This window comes from Tursiops truncatus, chromosome 4 (assembly GCF_011762595.2).
Source record: "Tursiops truncatus isolate mTurTru1 chromosome 4, mTurTru1.mat.Y, whole genome shotgun sequence".
Lineage (NCBI taxonomy): Eukaryota > Metazoa > Chordata > Mammalia > Artiodactyla > Delphinidae > Tursiops > Tursiops truncatus.
This window is the reverse complement of record NC_047037.1, coordinates 71,062,850-71,089,411: the sequence shown is the minus strand read 5'-3', so window position 1 is coordinate 71,089,411 and position 26,562 is coordinate 71,062,850. Positions and strand designations below refer to the sequence as shown.

The following is a 26,562-nucleotide window of genomic DNA, read 5'->3' as shown; positions in this document are numbered from 1 at the left end:
AGCCTCCCCTCACCCCCACAGGCAGGGGCAGCTCTGCTGACAGGCAGTGAGGGTCTAGGTACCAGGCGACCCTGACCCATCCACCTGGCTCCCAGGGCTCCTGGGGCCACAGAGTGAGGTGATGGTGAACAGCACCACTCAGGAGACTTTCGTGCTGGCCCTGGATCTGCTCAGACCCACTGTGATGCTGGGTGAGTCACTTCCCCTCTCTGGGTCTCAGTTATATCATTTATAAAATGGGAACAACCACCTCTATTCTGCCCACCTCAGCTGTCTCTCGTAAGGATCAAAATGAGACCTGCCGCCAAGGAGGCTCTCAGCGGCCAAAAGATGAATAGTAATTGTGAGGTTTTCATTAGCATTAGCACTGAGATGATCTGGAGGGAAGTTGCTCTGGGCTTTCCAATCACTGGGATAAAAATTAAAAATCAGGGCAGCCTGCAGGCCAGCCTAGCCGTCCTGACTTAACGCCTGATGGTCCCAGCAGACGCAGATGCGTCTTCTCCAGTGTTCGGTTTACTGCTGATCCTGACCCAGAGCGTATGACCATCTCCCTTTACTGCCAGTTCCCAGGCATCCATGCACATGAGTAACTTCAAGTTCTGCATACATTTTCCTTTAATAAAATTAAGCATGGAAACAAAATCTCCCGAGATATAAAAATGAGATTCTGAATGGCAAGCCTTGTGATTCAAAAAGCTCTTCTTGTTACAATGACCGTCAAGTGTCCCTCCCTGGGCTCTGGAGGGTTTCAGTCTCCCTGCCCACTCTGTCATCCACACAGGCCCTCTGGGCCTCACCGTGCAGATAGGGAGCTGGGCGGGGCATCCCTGCTTGATGACAGAGGGGATCAAAGCCCAAAAGACAGGCTGAATTTTCTCGTTGTGAGACCCCCTCTTCTTTGGCACTGCCTGAGGCCCGTGGCTGGTTCCAGCTCTCCAGGTTCTGCTTTCTCCTGGCACCAGGCTCCACGATTAAGCCAGGCAGCTACTAGAAGAGAAGGAAGAGTTGTTTCTAAAGGGGCCTTGTGTCTTTGTGCCTGGACCACTTCCAAGGTGGGGAATCACCAACCCTTTGAGACCTCAGGTTTGGGTGGGAGCTCCCAAATCAGGAGCTGAGGCCACTCCGGCTGCAAAGGAGATAGGGCACCCTCTAGCGGCAGGCCTGGCCCTTCCAGGGCGAGGCAGAAGGGCTGGTACTCAGGAACCTGTTCCAGGGCCTGCAGATACCTGGAGGAGGGTGTTGCCTGGTTTTGGTCCAAACAGGCAGGCTCTGGGCAATTGCAGGGATACTAGCTTTCAAACCCAAACCCAAGGGCTTCCCTGGTGGCGCAGTGGTTAAGAATCTGCCTGCCAGTGCAGGGTACACAAGTTCAAGCCCTGCTCCAGGAAGATCCCACATGCCACAGAGCAACTAAGCCCGTGCGCCACAACTACTGAGCCTGTGCTCTAGAGCCCGCGAGCCACAACTACTGAAGCCTGCACGCCTAAAGCCCATGCTCCACAACAAGAGAAGCCACCGCAATGAGAAGCCCGTGCACGGCAATGCACAGTAGCCCCCGCTCGCCATACCTAGAGAAAGCCTGCGAGCAGCAACGAAGACCCAACGCAGCCAAAAATTAAAACAAGTAAAATAAATAAATTTATTAAAAAAAAACAAAAACCCAAACCCAAGAAGTGATAACACAGACTCTGCTGATCAGTGACCTGGTTTAATTAAAAATAAGTCCATAGAAGGGAGGTGAGCCATCAATGAAGGCCACCCTGAGCACCATAGAACAGGTGTGTGTGTGTGTATAAGCACCAGGTGAGACAGACAGGGAACCTGGACCCACCCCTGGGGGAGGAGAGGCCACAGTGCCCGTCCTATGTATCACGGCTCCTGCCAAGAATGTCCCATCAACAGGGGTCCCACCCCAGGCAAGACCAAGCAGACCCAAACCAGAAACAAATTACCTCTTAGCCAATGAGCACCTCCACACAAGTTTGTCCTAAGATAAGCTGGAGAACCTCAAATGGAAATCTCCAGAATGTTGCCACCCCCTCCACTCAGCTCTGAATCACTGGCTGCAGGCTGCACACAGCAGCACCAAGGACATGCAAAGAGGTGCATGGTGGGCACATGGTATACATGGCCCAGGTGAGGGTATAGAGCTCATCACAGGATCCTCAGATAACTGGATCCAGAGCAGCCCCGGAACATAAAATGTGAAATGTTTCTACAGCAGTGGCAGGAACACACGACTTGGACCTTTATATTTTATATAAAGCAATATAAGCAAAATTGATTTATAAGCAATAAAAGGGTAATTCATGTATCCTCTTTGAGCCAAAAATTCTTCATGTACAAAAGAAAAAAAAAAGCTGCCCTTTTTACTCATGAGGCTGGTTTAAGGATCAAATGAGATAAATTTTTTTGATGTGGACCATTTCTTTAAAGTCTTTACTAAATTTATTACAATATTGCTTCTGCTTCATGTTTTGATTTTTTGGCCCCAATGCATGTGGGATCTTAGCTGACCAGGGATTGAACCTGCACCCCCTGAACTGGAAGGCGAAGTCTTAACCGCTGGACCGCCAGGGGAGTCCTGAGATAAATTTTTTGAACTGATGCTTTGGCTTTAAAATATAAAGGATTTGGATTCTATTTTATAATAAATCTGTTTTTAATATAAAGATGTCTACCTAAAATCGTTGTATAAAATCAATTCCAGAAAGACAGATTCACCGTGTTTGCCCTGAGGTTTGTGGGCCCTGCCCACCACTCTGCACCCCAGTTGAGAAGGCCCGAGCCATTCACTGGGCACACGAGTTGAGCTGGGCTGCCTGCTCTGGTTAACGCTCAGACTGGTGGTGGGTCCTCCTTGGACTGGGATAATCCACAAGTGGGTAATCAAGAGGTAATGACACAAGCCCCTCCCCCTCCCTCCCTCCGTCCTCTTCCCTCCCCCGAGGGCTGCACAACAGAGGCCAGTGCTAAACTCCTCAGCGTATGTAGATCCTGTCAGAGATCACTCTGGGCAAGTGGGTCGTGATCCGCATTCGCACCCAACAGCAGTAGTCCATGGGGTGGTAGCGAGCGCAGGGGGTAGCCGGAGGTCAGGGTGTGGGTGACAGCGCTGATGATGGGGGACGTGTCCGTGGAGCTGCTGTTGCAGTAGGTCTCCATCTTCACGACCCTCTCGTCAAAGTACTTCCTGCCGTAGTCCTTGCGCACCCCCTCAGGCAGCTCGTCCCACATCTTACTGGCGATGGCATGGATGCGCTCAGCGCCGTGGAGGCTGGTGGTGGCGATGAAGTTGCCGGGTTCCACCACGCCGACCTTCACTCCCAGTGGGTGCACCTCGTAGCGTAGGCAGTCGGAGAAAGCCACCCAAACCTGGTGATGCAGTACGGGGCGCCGGCCGCGTGGGCCATGCGGCCCAGCATGCCATTGGTGTTGACCACGCAGCCTGCGGAGCAAGACAGCAAACTCCTGCTCATGCAACAATACCTGCAGAGGGTCTGGGGCCTGGCATGTTTCTGGAGGTCTGGCCAGAACCCAGCCTCCTGGCCCCCGACAGCTATTTTGCGGCCTGTCAGGCTGGGGCTCCGCCTTCTGAACCAGCCAGGGTCAGGGGGCCCCCTCGCTTATAATGAAGGCCAGCTCAGGCCCACACATCAGCGTCAGCATCTCTGGTATTTCCTGGGTAGCTGGCTGTTCCCAGGCAGGACAGGGGAGGAGGAAAGAGTGGAAAGCAGGCCTACATAGTGGGAGGGCACAGTAAAATGAGCAACACACAGCGAGCTCTGTCTCGCCTGCCATGTTCTCCTATTGCCAGTAACCCCAAATTGTTATCACCTGGCCGGGCTCTGTCGCCAGGCAGGCAGGGGCAGGGTTCTGATCCTGACTGCAGATCTAAGACATGCGGACAGAGTCTCAGGCACCGGGAGAGAGTGGGGAGCTGGAGAAGCTCTCCCATAGGCCCCGCCTGGGGGTGCTAGGAGCTGACCACAGCCTCTCCCAGCCGTGGGGCAGGGGATGGAGGAGCCATCCAGCCTGCCCGGTAAGCCCAGGCAGACTTGAGACCCACTCGCCCTGGGTGTGCACCCAGGAAGTTAAGGCACAGCCCCACCTGGGCACTGTGACGAGACACCTTTCAGAAACCTCTATGTTGGAAGTTGCTGAAGGATTGGGGTTTTCTTCCGAAACCCTACAGCTGCTCTCTGGGTTCCTCCTGTCATTGCTGGGACACTGGGACGGACGGTATGGGTCTTCCCCTTTTTGCCGTAATCGTTTGCTACTATTGGGAGAAAATCTGAGTCAGTGACTTAGGTGGTTTGCTTACATTTGGCCACCTAACGTGGTTTGGGCGTTTGTTTCGGCAATTTCTAATCTTGATTATCACTATTATTATTTTCACCTACTACCACAATTGTCTCATTGGTTAACTATGGCATAGTAACCCATAGAATGGATGTACCAACATTTTCTTAACCACACCCCTGTCCATACCTGATGTGTACACACAGCTCTGTGCACAAAGGTGGTTATTTGTCTAGATTAGGTTCCCAGACGGGGATTACAAATGTAATCTTTTAGCCTTTGGTGCAGACTGCTGACCTCTTACCTGCTCTGCTTTCTGAAAATCACACATCCCTTTCTGCACCCCCGTCCAGGGCACCCCCACTGGTCACCATCCACGGCCCAGTGTGGCCCCTGGGGGTCATGCACTCAGCCAGTGAGGGCAGTGGATGTTGAGTCTAATGAGACCTATTTCCATTCTGAGCAAAGATGAAAAGGTAGAGCAGGCCCAGGGGGCAGGAAGAAGGTCCCTTTCCAACTCAGCTGTGGCCCTCTAAATGAGGGGGAGAAAGGGTTTTGTCCCCCGCACTGTGCCCCAGAGGTTTACTTCCACCACCTCCTTGTAGGTCTCCATGCTGGTGAACTCCACATCCCCCAAACGCTGAGATGCCCGCATTGTTAACCAGGCCCTACAAGCGTGGGCAGGAGGGGACAGAACCGCACTCATCACAGGGCTTGACCTCTGGATATCACCCATCAGCCTGCAGGCCATTCCCCTCCTCACTTTCATTCCTTTCCCCCATAACTTGCCAGCTTCTTGTCCAAGGCTCTCGGGACACGTTCTAGAGTCACCCAGGAATGACAGGAGATGGAGAGGCCTAAGCGGCTGGCTGTGACCGTCCCTTCAGTCTCGTGTCCAATTCTCATCTCACTTCTGCCTGCAGCGACTCTCTGACCCATCATGACCCAGCCCTCCTCCAGCCTGGAGCCCCACCTCACCTCACTCGTTTCTACCCTATTCCCCCCAGTCTCATCCCACTCCCTGCACCTGGGCACCTGTTTATTCATTCCTGCCTCTGAGCCTTCACTTGTATTCTCCCTCTTGCCAGAAACCAGGGGAACCTCAGGAGTCTTCCAGGCCAAGCCCTCTCTGGAGGACCAGAGAGGGGATGCGGCGTCCAAGGTCACACAGCAAGTTAGAGGCACAGCCAAGCCTCGATGTCGGGTGGGGCCCCCAGTCCAGCTCCACGCCAAGACCCTCCTAACCGCTACTCCATCCTCTGTGAACCATGCACTATTGGCTGGGTGTCATGTGGTGAGCCCCTGGCACCTGGTAAGCTGTTCATCAATATGAACAATGGACACACCTGGTCTTTGCAGGTAGCGAACACCCCTCAGCTTTGTGTGGTCCCATGGGGCTCAGTACAGGGTCAGAGCAAACATACACTCTCTGAGTGTACTTGGGTTGACTGCTTCCTGCAAGGCCAGCTAAGGGCCAGATAAGTAGACTCAGAGAACTATGTGCTAGAAGGATCACTGGAGTCCGTTTAGCCTGATTACTACTCTCACAGCTAGGGAAACAGAGGACCCAAGGGGGAAGCCTGGCTCTGGTGTGACCAGTGGGGCTGAGGCAGAGGCAGAGCTGAACTGGGGGACGGGGCAATGGGGAGGCAGCCTTGTGCTGCAGGGCCCCCTCTGAGCTGTCTTTTGGGTGTAAGCATTGGATGGGCTGGAGCCTCAGGACGGCGGGGCCCTGCCTCTTCTTTGTGGAATCCCTCAGGATTTAGTCTCCCGTGGCCATGAAGGTGCTCCTTGCCAAGGCGTAGCCTCAGGACAGAGCTGCCTCCTGGCCGGCTGACCCCTGCCTGTGGGAACTCTGGCCCTGCGTCACCCCTAGTTAATCATGGAAATGAGTCTGTGTAAATGACAGAGTAATTGGTCTCTAGCTTCTTTACTTCGTGTTACCCAAATTAAAGCTTCCTCAACTGACCTCTGGTGCCTTCTCCTTCAATTATGGAAAATTAAGGTCATTTATTAGAGGAAGGAAATGGCTGGTTAACAAAGTGCTCATGACGCTCTCACCCCCACTCCCCACGCGGCCACGCCGAAGCCTCCCCCGGCTCAGCTCTCAGGGCTGACCTCACGCAGCCACTCCCCCCCCCCACTGCAGACTGTCCCCTGCAAGTCTTTGCCCCACTCCTGTCACCAGGAGAAGCAGAAGGCCTCTCACCAATTGTCAATGCTGCCACTTCACGCTCCACCTTCCACACCATCAGCCATGCATTTTCTCTCTTATGCAACTTCCACTCCTCCCTTGCCCCGGCTCCCTCCCTTCAACATTGTACACAGCTGATGCTCAATAAATGTTTGTCTGTAAATACCATGTCCCCACATCCTAAAGAACTTTTTCTTAATCACGCTACCCCCTCACACCACCGTCTTGCTCTCCTTCCCTCCATAGCCAGGCTTCTGAGAACACAAGCTACACTCTCCAGTTTCCCAGCTCTCTGTCCCAGCCCCATGCTGCTCCAGGGTGTCGAGGGCGGCCCATGCTAAGGACGTCTCCCTCATCCCTCACCCCCGCCATCTTCACTGGCCTCAACCTCTCCCCCCGCACCTGGTGTGCTTACACCACTTATGCATCCTGACCCTCACTCCTCCCTTCGCATTAATGATACCCAAGCATCTCCTCCATCTTCCCTGACCCCTTTCTTCCACCTGCCGCCCAATGTCCTGTCCTAGTGCACCTTCCCTCAGATGACACTCAATGCTTAGGCAGCCTCCTCTTCTTTATGTTCATGGAAATTTCCAGCTGCTTTGTGTTTGATTCATATGGCACAGTATCACACAACATAAAATACATACAGTCCTTTTATCCAGCTAAAATTTAATTACATCTGACGCCGATAACGAAAAAAGTTTAACTGAACTTGACCTGTGGAAGCACACTGTTCCTGGATCACAACTCTGACGACATGATAAGTAGCAACGGTCTGTGGACGAAGGAGCTCACTGGAGTCCTCAGCCAGCATTCTGAATAAACTCATGACATTCCTGCTGGTCTGGGTGACAGTTGTTCTCCTGCAACGGCCCCATCGCCACCTCCGAGTAACTGTTCCAATGTACCCCCGGGGAGTCATGGCTCCTCCCAACCCCACCTCCTCCTCCAGACCATCGCTCTTACCTGCATGTCCCACAGGTCCCCAACTCATCCTAACCAACCAACACACCAAGCGCCCAGTGGCCCAAGCCTGCTCCTCTTGCTTGCTAATAGTTTCACTGTCATCTTCAACTCCTCCAGCCCCTTTGTCTCTTCCCCATCTAATGAGTCAAGAGTACTATTAATATTACTGAGAAAGATCAAAAGGACAGCTGCCAGGCCCTGAACTAGGCACTTTGCATCCATTCATTCTCCTGATCCTCACAACCAACCTATAAAAAAGTACGATAGATACTAAATTGTTCCATATCTGGATGAGGCAACTGAGGCTCAGAGAGGTTAAGCACCTTGCTCAGTGTCACCCAGCTAACCAGTGGACAGGACGGCATTAGGACCCAGGTCTGTGTGAGGACACAGCCCTGGCACTTAACCCTGTTCTGCTGTTGCCTTCCTTTGCTGCGTCCTCAGAATCGGTGCCTTCTTTCCTGTGTCTACAGCGTTAGTTTGGGTCCCTGTTGCCTCCCTCCTGTGTTGTTGGAGAAGCCCTCCCGGGTCTCCCTGTCACAGTCTCTTTCCTCCTCCTCCATCCTGATCTGACCCCCTCCGGCAGACTCTCCTCCTCAGTCAACCACTTCCTGCTCCTATGCTTCCCTTCCGGAGTGGGGCGTGCGAGGCCTCCTTTCCCATGTTTCTCACCCACTCTCCACCAAGGACTCTGCCCTCTCTGAGCCTAAACAGCCTGCCACTCCTCTGACATCACAGCCCCTCCTGCCTCCACTGCTTCCTGGCTCTGCTCAGCTCCCCTGCCCCTCAGCCTGAGAGCAGCTTTAGTTGAAATGCCCCTGCCATGGTCAGATTGACATGTGAGCCTCACAGATGGACAAGCTGAGACCCTCACAGGTGAAGGGACAAGCCCAAGATCACACTTCTAGTAAGAGGCTAAGCCCAGAGTAACTCCAGTCTTCTCACTCCCAGACCAAGGGTGCCCCAGATGTAGGGACTTCCCTGTCCGTGGCATAATGTCTCCAGTGCTATAACTGTTCCTCATAGGTCCCACCGTGAAGCCACTGACTTCCACTTGGCTGGTGCCCAGCTACAAACTTCTCCTCCCCGCTCAAACCCTTTCGGGTGCTCAGCACACTACCAAGTATACAGTAGGCACTCAATAAATGTTTACTGAATGCAAGATAAGGGATGGTTTCAAGATCAGGCCAGGCCCACAGCCTGCTCGTTGGTCTACTCACTTGGCCTTTCCCTGCAGTGGGGAGGAGAGGGCTGGTTACAGGCTCTGGATGTCCAGTCCCTCAGAGCCCTGCTGGGGAGCAAAGGGGCTCGTGGCAGATGGCTCACCAGCTCTAATCGGACAACGCCCTTCATCTCACCACCACGGCTGGCTCCCCTGGCTTTGGCAGCAACTGTTCCACAGAGCCAGGGTGAAAGGCATCAAACTCGCCATCAAAATGTGCCCTCCACGGTGCGGGCAATGGGAGTGGGGAGAATGCACTTGTCTCCCGGAAGGTTCCTGCTGGGGTCGATGGGTGGAGTACGAGTCAGAGCGGCCACCAGCTTAGGAAAAGCATCTGGTCTGAAAGCTCAGGGAGGGCACCACCTGGAGGTCAAAGACAGTATTGCCTGAGAAGGCGGGAATTTGTGCTGTTTTACCAGGAAAGACAGTTGGGAGGGGGGGCAGGAAGAGAGAGAAAGAGGGAGAGAGAGACATGTACAACCACGTATCTGACAGATTTATTTTCTTTTTCAGACCTAAAAATCTTCACATCTTTCTTCCAAAAAATGCAGTATTGGTTAAGTAAGGTCATGGTGAGTGGTTTAACAACCCTTCCTGAAATGCATCGAGCAGAAAAAAGCAGCAGGGAAAGGTTTGTGTGTCAGGGTGGTGCTGGGGTTTAAGCCCAATCCAAGGGCAGGGGGTGAGTGCTTCCCCCTGCAACCCAGGGTCCTCCCTGCCTTGCCCGGTTAGGCTAACTGGCCAGACTAGTACAGGGAATGGAGGTGATTCTGCCCTGGCGGCAGAGGACAACAAGAACCAGGGTCTGTGTACTCAGGTGCATCCCTTAAAAGGTGCCCAGTTGTTCCAGCTACAGTTGGAAATAAGGGCATCGCCACCTGTCCTGACCTGCTCAGGTTAATGCAATGACGAAATTGCTTTTTAAAAAAACCTGTTATATGACAAAGCTCTATGCAAATTCAGGTATTATTAAACAGGAGAAAAGTGTCATTCACTCAGCAAACATTTCTTGGGCCTCTGTCATGTTCCAGCACTGTGCTAAGAACACAGACACAAAAATAAATAACTCAGCCTCTGTTCGCAAAGAGTCAAGTTTTAGGGAAGGAGGCAGATGGGTAAGCAAAGAATACGGGGTGACTTTGCTGTATGAAAGCTTGTGGGAGGTGGGAGGCTGCACAGAAGGTGGGGTGGGCAGGGAAGAGCCTCCGAAGGCAGTGCCAGCTGAGGACATTAACAAGAGGGGGCCTGGGGATGGGGCACTTCAGGAGGAGGGGCACTACGGTCCTGCCGTAAGCCACTGCAGGCAGGGCAGAGGCAGAGGAAGTGGTGGGACATGAGGCAGGAGAGGTGGGCAGTGGTCTGCTTGGGGTCAGGGGTGAGCTGCTGGAGGATTTGAATGAACTAGACACCATTTATTGTTTACTGTGCTTCACACTGTGCTAAGCATTGGGCATGCATTATCTCATTAGTCCTCACGCCCTAAGCAGGTTGTATTACCATATTTCCTGGATTCTATGACACATACTTTTTTCACCACAGGGATGAGCTACGATCGATGTGAAAATCAAACACTGTCAGTCATAATTTAATTGGTAGTGACTTTTCTCAGTGGTCTACAGAACAGTGATGCATCTTATGAGAGGAAAGGAGTAGCTGCCAGAGGATGAAGTGATGGAGAAATGCCTACTGTCAGCCGAGGGCTTGCCTGGGCTACATCTGGTACCGAAACAAACATCCCCAGGAAGGCCAGGGCGGGAAGCACGAGGATGGTCAGCATACACCGGCGGAAAGTTCTCTGCAGGTTGGGCTGAGTGTCAGTGGTTTGAACCAGGAGGACCCTAACCCCAGGTTCTCCAGGGGGCCTCCCCAGTGGCCCTGGAAGAAGCAGCACGGTGTAGCACCAGGAATGCCAGCCACATCCAGCGTCACCTCTGCACAGAGCAGCCAGGTGTGAGGCTCAGTCCACGCTGAACCCCGCTGGTGTGCCAGTCTTCCCAAACGACATGGTGTTCCAGCTATGGGGGAGCAGATGAGCCTGGAGCTCCTGCTGCCGTCCCCACAGAGGGCTGCACCAGAGAAGAGCTCCCTGGACGCCATCTTCAAGTCCAGAGGCTGGAGGGGCTGGTGCCCACAGACACCTCTCTTTCCCACAGACAGCACGTGGACATTAGGAAAACACATATCTTGTTTTAATTCAGTCTTCATATCGTGGTTCCTCAAATGCCCCTTGGGGTAGAGCCCACGTGGCCTGAGTCTCCGAGGGACGCTGATGTCTACTCCCGATAGTATGGATTCCAGCTGCTATCGAGAGCTGAGTGACATTTCCTCCTCTGGACTTCGTTAACCCTGCTGCCATCTGGCAGCAGCTCTCGGGCCCCACGCCAGACCTCTCCTGTGCCTCCTGCCAGCATCAAGCCAATGTCCCTGCAGTTCCCGGGGAAGCCCCTCACTCTAGGCCAGGGTCCCGGCAGGAACTTAGCTTGGCAGCTAAGAGCCTTCTCACAGAGGAAACCGGGGGTTAGTCTCACAGCCCACAGCTTCAGGCTCAGCATTCAGGCCCCAGGAGAGAAACCCCACCCTCCTACCTTCTCCAGACATTCCTCCCAGGAGTCCTCATCTGCCTCTGAGCAGCCTGCACGTCCTGCTGTCAGTTTGCCTCCAGCTGTCCCAACCCCCCCCAGCCCGCAGCCCGCAGACTATGGCAGTCTGTCCCCTTCCGGATCCACCTGTCCCGGGGCCCAGGCTGCACTGCCCGGGCCACACTGCCTCCCTGGCTCCAGGGTTTCTGTCTTTGTCCATGTCTGTCTTGCTGCTCAGGGACAAGCATTTGGTCCTACTGTGTTGGTGCCTGTGTAACCGGTTTATTGATAAACCCACTTCTTTCACTATCCCTTTAAACTTCGTCTGTAAGCTACTTTACCACCCCTGGATGAAATTTCAGGCAAGTCTTGTAGCTTTTCCACTCATTCTCAGATAACAGAGAACCTCTTTGTCTTGGCAGGGAGTCCAGTTCAGTCTACTAATCAAATAACTCCTGTCCAGTCTGGCTTGAATACCCAAACTCTCAAACTTATATCCAGTTTGGATCTAGAGACTGTCATACAGAGTGAAGTAAGTCAGAAAGAGAAAAACAAATATCGTATATTAAAGCATATATGTGGAACCTAGAAAAATGGTACAGATGAACTCGATTGCAGGGCAGAAATACAGACACAGATGTAGAGAACAAACGTATGGACACCAAGGGGGGAAAGTGGCGGGGGCGGGTGGTGGTGGTGTGATGAATTGGGAGATTGGGATTGACATGTATACACTGATATGTATAAAATGGATGACTAATAAGAATCTGCTGTATAAAAAAATAAATAAAATAAAATAAAATTTAAAAAAACCACAACAATTTATATCCAGTTTAGAGCCTGCCCTGACCCAGGCCTGGCAGGGCTGTGGGAAGTGGAAGTGGGGTGCCAGGTAGCAGGGCTGGAAGCTGGCCTTCTCACTATTTTCAAGTTCGCCGTCCTCTCCTATTCCTTAATCTCTGACCCTTCCAGGGCTGGATGCAGGGGCTGGCTAATGAAGGGGCAAGATGTAGTCTTCTGAGGGTGGTGCCACTGTTGTCTGCTCTTGGAGCCCTGGGACAGCAGGTGCTCAAGAGCTGGTCCTCCCTTCGTGGGACACTTTTGTGGTTTCCGCAGAGATCCTTCCACTGGACCATTCCCTCCTCTACCTGGGCATCTCCTCCCTCAGCCTGGGCGTTTCAGTGGGACACCCTTCTGGCTGAGTCACACGCACCCTCCTAGAGGTCTCACTGCACAGGTGCCCTTAAGATGACTCCAGGCAGCTCTCCCATTGTGCATATCAGGTCCAGGCGGCAGTGTCCTGCCTGGGTAGAAGGACAGCCCTCTCTCTAGGGGCTCTCTTTGCTCTGCTTCCAGATGAGCCACTCCACCCTCATTTGGGGGCTTTTAGACTTCTTTTGGTAAACACTAACACACCATTTTGTGACCTCCAAACTCCAAGGCACAAAATGTAAGTTCTCCAAGTAAGTTCTCTTGAAGCCCACCTCATTTTAGTTGAGACCAGAGGGAAAACAGCACAGCACCCTAACTACTCTTTCCAATCTTGCAACCTCTTCTACCTCAATTTATTACAGCATCGAGGCAGGTCATGGGCTAGTCCCAGCAGAAAGGTTTCACAGTCTCTCAGCATTTATCGTTAGGCAGTCTAGCACCTCAAGGCAGAATGTGAGGACACTCAGCACATATTATATGTGAGTATCTATCACACGTATTAGAAACATGGTGACAAGAGGAACAAGTCTGGAGTGTTGTAATATTACAGGATGAGCCAAAGGAGGAGCCAGCAAAGGAGATGGAGAAAAACCAAGAGTGCAGGGTGTCCACAAAGTCAGGAAACAAAGCGTCACAAGCGAGAGTGGTTTGTTTGGTCAAAGCTGCTGATAGGTTGCGTATGAAAATGGTCTGAGAAGTAGCCAATGGATCTGACAAAATAGGGGCTGCTGGCATCCTTGATAAAAGCCATATCAGAGGCATTCAGAGCCCCGCCTGGTCTGGTCCTGCCTTCCTCTTCCTCCACAAGGGCACTAGGCTTCAGCTACCTCAAAGTACCAGTGATGTCTGGATATGCCACCTCCGCCCATCACGGGCAGCTCCTGTTCGTCCTTACAGATGGTGATGAAATGCCATCTTGGCCCACCAAGCCTTCCCTGCGCTCCCAGAGAGGCAATCTTTTCCTCCTCCGATACAAATCTTCCCGCTACCACCACCCATGCTCATTCACACTGCGCCCCTCTCACTTATTGGGCTTCAGCCACAGAGGCCTCCTGCTGTTTCTCTATCCCCCCAGGCACACACTCTTCTTGGGGGTTTTGGCTTGGCCGTCCCCTTTTCCCACACGCATCTGCATGATTTGCTCCCTCACTTCTCAGTGAAGTCCTTCTTCCCTCTTTAAAACCCTTCCACCACATTCACCCTCCATCTTCTTTTCCTGCTTTATTTATCATCCCACAGAGAAGCAATTTACTTACTTACTGTATTCCTTGTCTATCTCCTCCCCCCACATAAACTCCACAGGGCAAGAACCTGTCACTGAATTGGTACATGCTGTAGCTCCAACAGAGAATGTTGTTGGATCATAGCAGGTGCTCAATAAACATCTTTTGGTGAATAAACAAATAAACAGAGTGGTAGGAGCAAAAGCCCCATCTAACTAGGTTGGGGAAAAAAATGGAAAGTAAATGAAAATATCTAGTACAAGAAACCCTCTCGGGGTGCTTTTCTATAAAGGAAAGCAAAGAAATGGGGTGGTAGCACACACAGGAAGTGTTGTGTCGTGGTGTGTGTGTGCGCACACGCATGTACATGTGCCAAAGTGATTTGGTAGAGAGTGAGGGGTTAATGATGTGGGAGGGTGGAGACACCTATCCGGTGGAGCCAAGTCCCTGAGCTGGCCTGAGGCACTGAGATCTGAAGCACAAGAGGAGGGGTAACTAAATAAGAGCAGGCAGAGTGTTTGGCAGAGGTAGCTAGAATCTATCATGTGGCTTAACATCTCAGAACCAGCTTGGAAGACTAAGCTCCCATTTTCAACTCCTGCAGCACTTTATCCATAGTCCCTAATGGATCTGACCATTTTCTGGTTTGCATAACTAGTTCAGACCTCTAGTGACTTCTGCCCCCTCTAGCTCTTAACCAGAACAGACAGACCATGACACCGTAATAGTCAAGAGGTAGACACCACCAGACATAACCTGGCAGTGATTTGCCTGGTATTCTCCTCAAAGTACGTGTCACTAACTCATAAAATCACCGCTGCAGGAGTGGAAGGACCTAAGATCACCCAGTCGGACTCTCTCGTTATAAGTAAGAGCAGACTGGGGCTTGGGGAGGCGAAGTGCTTGCCGAGTTCCCAGGTTAGTGGCTGATCTAGGACTAGCACCCAAGGCCCTGACTCCCTCTCGAAAGCTCCTCTGCAGCATTAGGTCCAGGTGTGCTCCCACCTTGTCCCTGGACAGGCCCGCACAATGGCACAGGTGCTGAATATATGAATGAGGAATTTTGAAGGCACAAAGCGTTTTGAGGCATCACGACTCCTGCCAGGACCTGTTAAGGCAGGTCCACATTATACAGAGAACCCAACCTTAAGCATGGCCACACCCATTTCCCCCCAAATCCCTTCACCATTAGAGGGAGTAGGCACTGGTAAAGATTTCGAGGGGAGCACTTTGGCAGATTTGAATAAATTCTAAAGTCTGCACACCTTTCCACCTAGCACTTTCACATCTAGAAATTTTTCCTAAGAATTACTAATGAAAGGTAGGTGCAAGACTATTCACTGTGGCTTCGTTTATAATAACAAAAGTAAGAAATACAGTGCACAGATGGATTGCAGTTACTTTGGGGCAAGAGACTGAAATGAAAAGACTTCACTTTTTTACACCACATATTTCTGTATTGTTTGAATCTATTAGGAATATGTACTACTTCCATAATGCAAAATAAGTAAAAATTAAAAGGACAAACTCTTCTCTGATCTAGAAATATGTTCAGACCATGACAATGCAAATTACTTTACTATTTATACTTGTTCATATTCTTGAATTTTTTACATTGAACAGATACTGTTTTATAGATATTAAACCTAGTAAAAAAAAAATTCCTTCCCAGGGTTCCTACTGCCTTCAAAATAAAGAAAAATGTCTCATCCACTGAGCAGAGACAGCAAGTTGTCCTGAATACCCATTCTTCCTTTCTTCTATAGCAGTAAAACCCCTGACTTAAAGCAGGGTACATATTGTTTCAGAATACCAATTACATTTCCCAGAATCCCTAGCAGTCAGGTAGGCCATGTGACTAAGCTCTGCCCAATAGAGTGACAGCATGGGTGCTATATGTGCAACTTCTGGATCATGCCTTTAAAGAACAGTAAAAGAAGCACTCACAGTAAGAGAAATACAAATTAAAACTATATTGAGATACATTTCTCACCTAACAGATTGGCAAAAATCAAAAGTTTGAAGTACACTCTGTTGGTGAAAGTATGCAGAAACAGGTATTCTCATACATTACTGGTGGGAATATAAAACTACACAACCCCTATGATAGGAAATTGGGGGATATCTTTTAAAATGATGACTTATTTCATTAACCCTTTGACCTAAGAGTAATCTCATTCCTAGGAATTTACCCTAAAGGTAAACCTCCAAAAAATATGTGAAAAATACATACTCACAAGGTTATTCATTGTGGCATTATTTGTAATTGCAAGATATTGGAAAACAACCTAAATGCTCATGCGTATATAGGAAACCAGTGCAGTAAACTATGGTCCACCCACACAATGGACTACTATGATGCTGTTTAAAAAAAGTGAGGAAGATCTCTGTGAATTCACATGGAGTGGTTTCCAAGCTATATTGGTAAGTTTCTTAAGTACAAAAGAGTATACACATTTGTGTAAGAAGGGGGAAATGAAAGAATGGAGTGGAGTAGAAAAAAATAGGAGGTGGGAGAGTAACACTACTTTGAGTTTACCTTTTTATATAATTTTGACTTTAGATACTTGTTAATGTTTTATATCTTCTAAGATTAAATAAATCAAGAAGAATAGGGGGAACAAAATACAAACAAATGAATCAAACTTTTTCAAATTAATAATAATTAATCCAAGTAACTTTAAACACAGTGCTTTGTATACCTTTGGTCAATAGACAAAAAACACTTTAAAGAAATCTTAAGCTCTACTGTGGTGGCCACAGTAGACTTCCTTTCAGGACAACCTGCTGTGGGAGCAGCTGACAGAAGGTCTCCAGCTGCCGCAACTTCAGATCCACTGCGGCATGAATGCCATGGCCACGGTCATATGTGCCTGAGTTACTCTCAGCCAATGGCCAAGCATGACAAAAGTACAGGGCCATTCCTGCCCAAGGCAGGTCTCCTCTAACAAATAACCTTTGCTGGGGACGTCCCCATCGTCCCAGCCGAGACTCTCAGACTGAACTGCAGTCTGACCTGCGCCTACCTATTCCTCTTTTCACAGACCTGCATTGCAGTCTAAAGGATTGCCCTGACTTTTCCTGCTCTCTGCCCTTTAGCCATTACAGGCATTCCCTAGATCAAGCTCTTGTACATCGAATCCTATTTTGGCACCTGCTTCTTGCAGGATCTGGCCTGACACAACAATTTAGTAGCTTTGCTGTTTGTAATGGTATGAATGTAGCAATTCTGAAGCATTTGTGTATATATTGTAGGATTAACTAAATTAGTAAATATATCAATATAGTTGGGAATCAGCATGCTAACTGCAGGAAAAGAAGAAACAAATATGGAATGAGGGAAGCAGGAAGAATGCTGTTGTGTTGAATTGGAATAGGTCAGTATAACCTCATGAACTGTGTGTGTGTGAGTGTGATATTTATAGGAAATGTATATAGGAGATAGATATAAATAGATATAGTGTGGGTATATGTATATATGTGGGTATGATTATATATACGTCTTCTAGCTTCGTCCGCTGAGGAGATCAAGGAGCAGCAATGCCCCATTAGCAATGAGAACATCTAATGCCCAGATGTTGGTGTCTAAATTCCATTAAAAGGAACCAGGTAAAAACACATGTCTACACAGAGACATGTATGTGAATGTTCATAGTGACATTAGTCACAATGGCCAAAAATCCAAACATTTTTATACAAATATCTATCAACTAGTGAATTTTTTAATGTACCATATCCATACAATAAAATAGCAACCAGTAGTAAAAAGGAATGAACTACTGATACATTCTACAATATGAATGAATCTCAAACACATTATGCTAATAAACCTGGCACATAAGACTACTCATTGTATGATTCCATTTATTTGAATAGTCCAGAAAGGCAAATCTAAAGAGGCAGAAATCAGTGGCTACCTAGAACTAGAGGTAGGTGTGGGTAGGTGTGCAAATGATCAAGAGGGAAATTTTTGAAAGCTGGAAATGTTCTAAAAATGGATTGTGGTAAATGTTGCAGAACTTGCTAAATTAGGGGAATTGTCTCCCAATTACTTTTGCAGCTTCATGTCCCAATGCTTCCTTTCATGCATCCTAAATTCCACTTTATGAGTCCCAGTGGAGCCTCATACTTCCAAGCCTATGGTTAGGTTACTCCTTCTGTCTGACAGGTCATTCCTCCCAGTTTCCACCTATGACAGCATTATTCATTCTCCATGGCCCAGAACAAATGTCACCCCTTTTGTCATGCCAGAGTCAATCCCTTCCTTCTGTGCATTCTCATTAAACATTCTTTGCACAACCCTGAGAACACTCTCCACTCTAATTCTCCCAGTTGTGTCTGTGCATGGCTGTCCCATCACCACTGGAAAATGCTCCTTGGGGACAGAGATCAGGGCTTACTCTTCTTCAGCATCTAGCAAAGTGTCAGGAACATCATTGGCATTTGGCAAATGAATGAATGAATGAATGAATGAAGCTATGAAGAACAAGAGACACTGAAGTGAATGGAAAAGATATCAGCTGTTGTAAGCAACAGATGAGCCAGTTGTTGGGAAGGCAATGAAAAAACAACTACAAACACTGGCCCAGGTTCTGGGCAGTACTGATATTAAATACTCAGCTTGAAATAAGATTCTGGGAAGATGGCAGACTAGGAACCACCAGGAATCTGTCTCCCCACCTAGACAATAAGTGCACTGGCAGAATCTGTCTAATGTAACTATTTTGGAATTCTAGAATCTGTTGAAGGCTTGCAACTTCCAGGAGACTGTATGGATAGTAAACTGCGGTTGATTTTGGCCAACCTAACCACTTCTATTCAACATATTACTGGAAGTTGTAGCCAGAGCAATTAGGCAAGAAAAAGAAATGAAAGATATCCAAACTGGAAAGGAAGAAGTAAAACTATCTGCTTGCAGATGATATGATCTTACATGTAGAAAACCCTAAAGATTCCACAAAAGTAAAACCCTGTTAGAAATAACAAGTGAATTCAGCACAGTAGCAGGATAAAAGTCACACAAAAATCAGGCACATTTCTACACACAAACAATGAACAATCTGAAAAGGAAATGACAAAAACAATTCCATTGACAATAGCATCAAAAAAGAATAAAATACTTAGGAATTAGCTTAACCAAGAAGGCGAAAGACTTGCACAATGAAAACCACAAAACATTTCTGAAAGAAATTAAAGGTGAAAGAAATAAATGGAAACACATCCTGTGTTCATGGATCGGATGACTTAATACTGTTAAAATGTCAATACTACCCAAAACAATCCACAGATTTAATCCAATACCTGTCAAAATCGTAATGATGTTTTTTTTAGAGCAAGAGAAACCTATCCTAAAATTCATATGGAATCTCAAGGGACTCCAAATAGCCAAAACAAACTTGAAAAAGAAGAACAAAACTGGAAGACTCAGACTTATTGATTTCAAAACTTACTACAAAGCTACAGTAATCAAAATAGTCTAGTACTGGCATAAAGACAGACAAATGGAATAGAATTGAGAGCCCAGAAATAAACCCCCATATATATGGTCAAATGATTTTTGACAAGTGTACCTTGACCACTCACTGGGGAAAGGACAGTCTTTTCAACAAGTGGTACTGGGAAAAGTGGATATCCACATGTAAAAGAATGAAGTTGGACCCTTACCTAATACCACACACAAAAATTGACTCAAAATGGATCAAGAACCTACATGTAAGACCAAAACAATAAAACTCTTAGAAGAAACACAGGGCAAAACCTCATGACATTGGATTTGGCAGTGATTTCTTGGATATGACACCAAAGGTGCAAGTAACAAAATTAAAAATAGGCAAATTAGACTTCATAAAAATTTTTAAATTTTGTATATCATAGACACTATCCCCAGAGTAAAAAGGCAACCCACAGAGTGGGAGAAAATATTTGCAAATCACATATCTGATAAGGATTTAATATCCAGAATATATAGAGAACTCCTAAAACTCAACAAACAACAACAAAAACATACCGTTAAAAAAATGGGCAAAGGACTTCAATAGATGTTTCTCCAAGGAAGATCTATGAATGGCCAGTAGGCACATGAAAAGGTTCTCAACATCAAAAATTATGAGGGAAATGCAAATCAAAACTACAATGAGATATTACCTCACACCCATTATGATGACTATTATCACAAAAAAACCCCAGAAAACAACAAGTATTGGCAAGGATATAGAGAAATTGGAACCTTTGTGCACTGTTGGTAGGAATGTAGAATGGTATAATCACTGTGGAAAACAGTGTGGCAGTTCCTCAAACAATTTAAGATAAAATCATCATATGATCCAGTAATTCTACTTGTGGGTATATACCTCAAAGAATCGAAAGCAGGATCTTGAAGAGATATTTGTACACCCATGTTCATAACGGCATTATTCACAATAGCTAAAATGTAGAAGAAACCCAAATGTCCATTGACAGATGAATGGATAAGCAATATACGGCATATACACACAGTGGAATATTACTCAGCCTTAAAAAGGAAGGAAATTCTGTAATATGCTACAGCATGGATGAACCTTGAGGACATTATGCCAGTCACAAAAAGACAAATACTGCACGAGTCCACTTATATTAGGTACTTAGAGTAGTCAAATTCATAAAGACAGAAATTGTAATGGTGGTTGCCAGGGACTGGAGGGGAGGGGAGAATGAGCAGTTATTGTTTATATTAGGTATAGACTTTCAGTTTTGCAAGATGTGAAGTGTTATGGGGATGGATGGAGGTGATGGTTGTACAACAATGTGAATATATTTAACACCGCTGAACAGTACGCTTAAAAGTGGTTAAGATGGTAAATTTTATTTTGTATGTATTTGATTGCAATTTTAAAACCCTACCAAACAATGACTATGTATAAAAGGACAATGATGGGCTTCCCTGGTGGCGCAATGGTTGAGAGTCCGCCTGCCGATGCAGGGGACACAGGTTCGTGCCCCGGTCCGGGAAGATCCCACATGCCGCAGAGTGGTTAGGCCCGTGAGCCATGGCCACTGAGCCTGCGTGTCCGGAGCCTGTGCTCCGCAAGGGGAGAGGCCACAACAGTGAGAGGCCCGCGTACCGCAAAAAAAAAAAAAAAGGACAATGATTATGAAGATGACCCATCTCTTACCTTCATCAAGTAGCCAGCAAATACAAGGAAGCCTTTTGAATGCAGATGCTTGGCCAAGGAGAACCCAAATCCAGAGTCACAGCCTGTGACCAAGACAGCTTTGCTGGCAACCTGTTTTAATAGGTCAGACCCCACATTAGGAACCCAGGATCCTGAGGGCTGAATGACCAGGTCTCCTCTGGGCAGTAAAAATTAGGGCTTCCTGAGTGGGCCAGGCCTGGCCCTCCCCACTTGTCTCTTGCTGTTTGGAGAAGCATCCTGGTATAGTAGAAATGCTTGGACTCAGAATCAAGAGACCAGGTTCTAACCCAGACTCTACCACCAACTAGCAATATTGCTTGGGGAAGTGACCTCCTCTTTCTGGACCTCAGTTTCCTCATCTACAATCACCATCATCACCATCACCATCATCACTGTCATCTTCATCGTCAAGTACTGAGTACCTACCATGGGCAAGGCACTGTGCATGCATTATTTTAATTCTCACGGTAACTCCATATAATAAGTATGATAATTATATCACGTTACAAGTGAGGAAATAGACATTTTAAAATGCCCAACATAATTAGCGATAGACCTGGAACTGAAAGAAGGACTGAGAGATTTCGGAGTCTAAACTCTTAACCCCTAACTTCATTTGATGGGGCAGGGGTTGTTCAGCGAGTGAGAGAGTGGCTCTGAGTGCCCTCGAAGCACAGAAGCCCTTACTCTGAGGGTGGATCAGGGCCTGGGAGCCCAGGGAGAAGGGCTCTGACCAGCTGGCTAGCTCCCAGGTAGCCGGGCTGCCACTCACTGGGTTCACTGAAGCAGCGTCTAAGTCCGACGGTCAACAGGGACAAAGGAGGCAGAGTGGAACAGCAGCGAGCCTCTGCAAGAGGAAAGAAAGCCATGAGCAGAGGCTGTGGTCACACCAGACCCTGTTCTGGGGTGGAAGCAACTCAACAGGCCCTCAGGCACCAGTACCCACCCTACTCACTACTCCCACCCCAAACCCCTGAGGACAACCTGCTGGTACCACTTAGGAGGAGGGCCTGTTTCCTACAGGTTACTAGTCTGGGACAAAGTGGGCCAGCAGTTGCAGTGGACATTTTTGCCACTGTGTAGGAAGAGCCTTCCAGTGATAGACCTCTGTTAACAAAGCCTTCTGCAAATGCAACGTCTTAACCCTTAGGGTTTACATGGCTTCCTGATAGTTTTTTTATTTTGAAATAATTCTAGATTCACATGAAGTTAAGAACACAGAGAGATGCCCTGTACCTTTTACCCAATTTCCCCTAATGGTAACATCTTGCAAAACTCTAGTACAATATCACAACCAGGATATTGACATATGCAGTGAAAATACAGAACAGTTCCACCACCACAAGGATCCTTTGTGTTATCCTTTTATAGCCACACCCACTCCCACATCCTCTTTAACCACTAATCTGTTCTCCACCTCTATAATTCTGTCATTTCAAGAATGGAGTCATAGAATATTAACCTTTTGGAATTGGCTTTTTTCATGCACCGTAATTCCCTAGAGATTCATCTGATTGTCTATTGTCGCATGTATCAATAATTTGTTCCTTTTTATTGCTAAATTGTATTCTATGGTATCCTGTACCACAGTTCGTTTAACCATTCAACTATTGAAGGCCATCTGGGTTGCTTCCAATTTAGGGCTATTACAAATAAAGCGGCCAGGAACGTTCCTGTACAGGTTTTGTGTGAACCTGTTTTTCTCTTGGGTAAATGCCCAGAAGAGCAATTGCTGGGTCATACGGTAGTTGCATGTTCAGTTTTTTAAGAAACTTTTAAACTGTTTTCCAGAGTGGCTATAGCATTCTACATTCCCAGCAGTGATCCAGTTTCCCCATATCCTTGCCAGCATTTGGTGGTATCACTATTTTTTATTTTAACCATGCTGGTAACTGTGTAAAGCTATCCACTGTGGTCTTAATTTGCATTTCTCTAATGGCTAATGATGTTGAAAATCTTTCCATGTGCTTATTTGCCATCAGTATATCCCCTTTGATTAAAATGTCTCTTTAAAATCATATTCTATTGTAATTGGAGTGTTTGTTCTTTCACTATTGAGTTCTGAGAGTTCTTTATATGTTCTAGATGCTAGTCCTTTGTTGTATATGTGGTATGCAAATATTTTCTCCTAGTCTATAACTTGTCTTTTCATCCTCTTAACAGGACCTTTACGTAGAGAAACAGTGTTTCATTTTGATGAAGTCTGATTATTCAATTTTTCCTTTTATGGATCAATCATATTTTGGTGTCAAGTTTCAGAACTCTTTGCCTATGCCCCAACCCAAAGATTTTCTCCTGTTTTTTTCTAAAAGATTTACAGTCTTGGGTTGTTGGTTTTTTTTTCTGTTTTTTCATTTTTTGGCCATACCATGAGGCATGTGGGATCTTAGTTCCCCAACCGAGGATCAAACCCATGTCCCTTGCATTGGAAGGTCGGAGTCTTAACCACTGGACCTCCAGGGAAGTCCCTAGTCTTGTGTTTTATAATTTAAGTCCATGAGCCATCGTGAGTTAACTTTTGTATAAAATGTGAGATAAGTCAAAGTTGGTTGTTTTTGCCTATGAATATCCATGCTCCAGCACCATTTTTTGAAAATGTTATCTTTCCTCCATTGAATTGCTTTTGCACCTTTGTCAAATATTGGTTGGGCATATCCACGTGCTTTTATTTCTGGATTCTCTGTTTCATTGAGCTATGCGCTCCCACCTTATTTTTCTTTTTCAAAATTGTTTTTGCTATTCTATTTCCTTTGCCTTTTCATATAAATTTTAGAACAATCTTGTCTTTTTCTATAAAAATCTGACTGGGATTTTGACAGAAATTGTGCTAAACTTGTATATCAATTTAGAGAAAGTCAACATCTTTACTTTTTTGAGTCTTTCAAACCCTGAACATAGTGTGGGTCTCCATTTATTTAGATCTTTGATTTCTTTCATCAGTATTGTATCGTTTTCAATGTACAAATCCTGTATAATTTGTTGTATTTATACCTAAGTAACTCATTCTTTTGAGCAATTGTAAATGGTATTATTTTAGATTTTGATATCCACAGTTCATTGCTAGGATATAGAAATACACTGACTTGTGCGTGTTATCTTGTATCCTGTGTCCTGCTGAACTCACTTATTAGTTCTAGGAGTGCTCTGTGGATTCCTTGGGATTTTCTATGTAGTCCATCATGTAATCTGCAAATAGGGATAGTTTTATTTCTTCTTTTACAACCTGTATGACTTTTATTTCCTTTTCTTGCTTTATTGCACTTCCTCATTGCACTATGGTGAGTCAGTGGTGAGAGTGGACATTCTTGCCCTGCTCCCATCTTAGGGAGAAGGCATTCAGTCTTTCACCAGGAAATATGTTAGCTGCATGGTTTTCATAGATGATCTTTATCAAGTTTAGGAAGTTTCCATCTATGCCTATTTTTCTGAGAGTGTTTATCACAAATGAATGTTAAATTTTGCTTTTTCTGCAATAATAGATTCATGTGATTTTTCTTCTTTGGCTTTCAGTTTGCTGGATTACATTAACTGATTTTTAGTAACGAGCCATCTTTGCAGCCCTGGAACAAATTCACTTTTTCATGGCTTACAATTCTTTTCATATATTGCTGAATTCTACTGGCTAATATTTTAAGAATTTTGGCACCTATATTCATGAGGGCTATTGGTCTGCAGTCCTCTGTTTTGTACGGTCTTTGTCTGGTTTTGGAATCAGTTAATACTAGCTTCATAAAGTAAGTTGGAAGGAGTTACTGCTGGGTACAGATGGGAGTTCCGGCTTCCCACTGGGTCTTCACCAATACCTCCCTGGCTGTGAGAGGTTGGAGTGCCTCACTACTGCTCTCCACTGTATGGGGGTGTGTGGTCTCATTATTGTTGAGAGGTGGAGGAAGTCCTAGCTCTCCGTCTCTACTAGGTGTCCTCTGACACTCCTCCACCCCCCACTCCCCACCCCAAGCAGGCAGGGTTCCTTATTACTACTGGGTGAGAATGTAAGTCCTGGCCCCTACTTGGCTTTCTCTGACATTACCCCTGGTGGGGGCATTGGTCACAAGTAAGCAGGGTGGTATGGTCACTACACCCAAAACTAGTTAAATGACTTTATCTAAAGTCAATCACTGTTTTACCATAACCCCAGGATTTGCTGTACAAAAAGAACAAGGTGCCCCTGGCAGAACTGTCCTTGCCCCCTGCCATCCTTTTGCACTATTTGATATTTTAAAAAGTAACAAAAAGGTCACAGCAAGAAAAAAAATTATTTCAAACTGATTTGTTGCCAGATTTTCTCTAATCCACTTCCCCATATTCCAATATATCCACACAAACTTGACTATCTCTGGGTGTATTATACCAGGAGCTACTGCTCATACCCAGCTATCAATGGCATATTTCTACTTCTCCAGAGAGCACAAGGCTCCATCCCTCCACACCCAATCCCCAAGAGGCAGGACCCTGATAAGGTGAGGGCCAAGAACACTGCTGGGGAGCTCCAGCTGACACAGGAGCGCCCTCCTGGACACCACTTGGTTTCTCAGCCTTTCCCTTTGGCCACTGCTGGGACTGCCTCATCCTGCTCTTATTTCTTCTCTCACTTTGCAGCTCCTGCAGGTGCTACGGGATCCCTGGCTTGGGGCTACTTCTCAGTTCAGAGGGCCCTTGGGGCTAGGAAGGCCTTAGCACCTCAATTCTTTAACTTTAGTTAACAAGCACCTGGGAAGCTTGTTAAAATGCAGGCTCCCAAGTCCCTGATTGACATTCTGATTCAGTAGGATGGGGTGGCCCCTGGAAATCTGCATGTTAAACCAACACCTGATTCCAGTACAGGCAGTACTGGGAAAGGCCTGGTTGATGTAGGTCCAGAGCAGCTGTTCTTAGGTTCTCCTCCCTGATTGTTTACTAGAATCACTTGGTAAAACGATCATGATTATGTGCTTACGTTATTAAAAAGAGATCTTACCATTTAGCAATAGATACCTAAACACCAACATGATGTCCAGGATTTGCTTTGAAACAATCCAGTAGAGGGAGGGGGAGGAAAGTGGGTGGGAACACAGATGAAACAAGACTGGTCATGAGCTGATAACTGTTGAAGCCCAGGTACACCAGGGATCAATTTACTACTTTCTACTTTTGTATGCGATTGAAATTCTTCCCAAAATAGTTGAAGAAGAACTAAGGAACCAAGGAAGCTTTTTAAACTATTCCCATCGTTGGCCTCACGCCTAATGAATGAAATCCGAGTCCCCAGGGGTGGGGCACAGGGATTTTTTTTCCCCACTGCGCTCTAGGTGATTCTAACTTGCAACCAGAGTTTGTAACTGCTGCCTTAGGAAAAGAGAAAAAGGACTTTTTCCCCATGGGGTTTCCTTTTCAAGCCTCTTGACTGCCAAGTCCTAATATCTCCGGGGACAAAATCAGCTCTAGGCCACAGCCCAGCCAAGGCAGACACTCCTGTTTGCTGCTAATATCTATTCTTCTCATCTGTCTCGCTACCAAAATGTTGTCTGGGGTACCAATGTGCCCAATTCTTTCCAGACTATCGCCTACCCAGCAATCATGTGACCTACCCCTGGTCCATAAGGTGCAAGCAGAAGTCTGCAATGATTGCCGGGAGAGTTTTGCTCTCCTGATGCAGGGGCAGCTCCTCCCTTCTTCCATGCTGCTTTGCTTCTTCCTGCCTGGACTG

General features: G+C 47.0%; 1 protein-coding gene across 1 annotated transcript in view; it reads right to left on the bottom strand.

Annotated features, from left to right (window-relative positions):
- Positions 1-1,692: 1,692 nt before the first annotated feature.
- The window catches only part of BDH1 (3-hydroxybutyrate dehydrogenase 1), a 36,114-nt gene continuing 11,244 nt past the window's right edge, over positions 1,693-26,562 (bottom strand). Inside the window, 9 exon segments of the mRNA XM_073804642.1 lie at positions 1,693-3,092; positions 3,094-3,371; positions 3,374-3,471; positions 4,824-4,939; positions 4,941-4,973; positions 20,584-20,757; positions 20,856-20,966; positions 21,649-21,669; positions 21,672-21,723. Of these exon segments, the coding sequence (XP_073660743.1) occupies positions 2,985-3,092; positions 3,094-3,371; positions 3,374-3,471; positions 4,824-4,939; positions 4,941-4,973; positions 20,584-20,757; positions 20,856-20,966; positions 21,649-21,669; positions 21,672-21,723 (991 nt within the window). The 3' untranslated portion in view covers positions 1,693-2,984.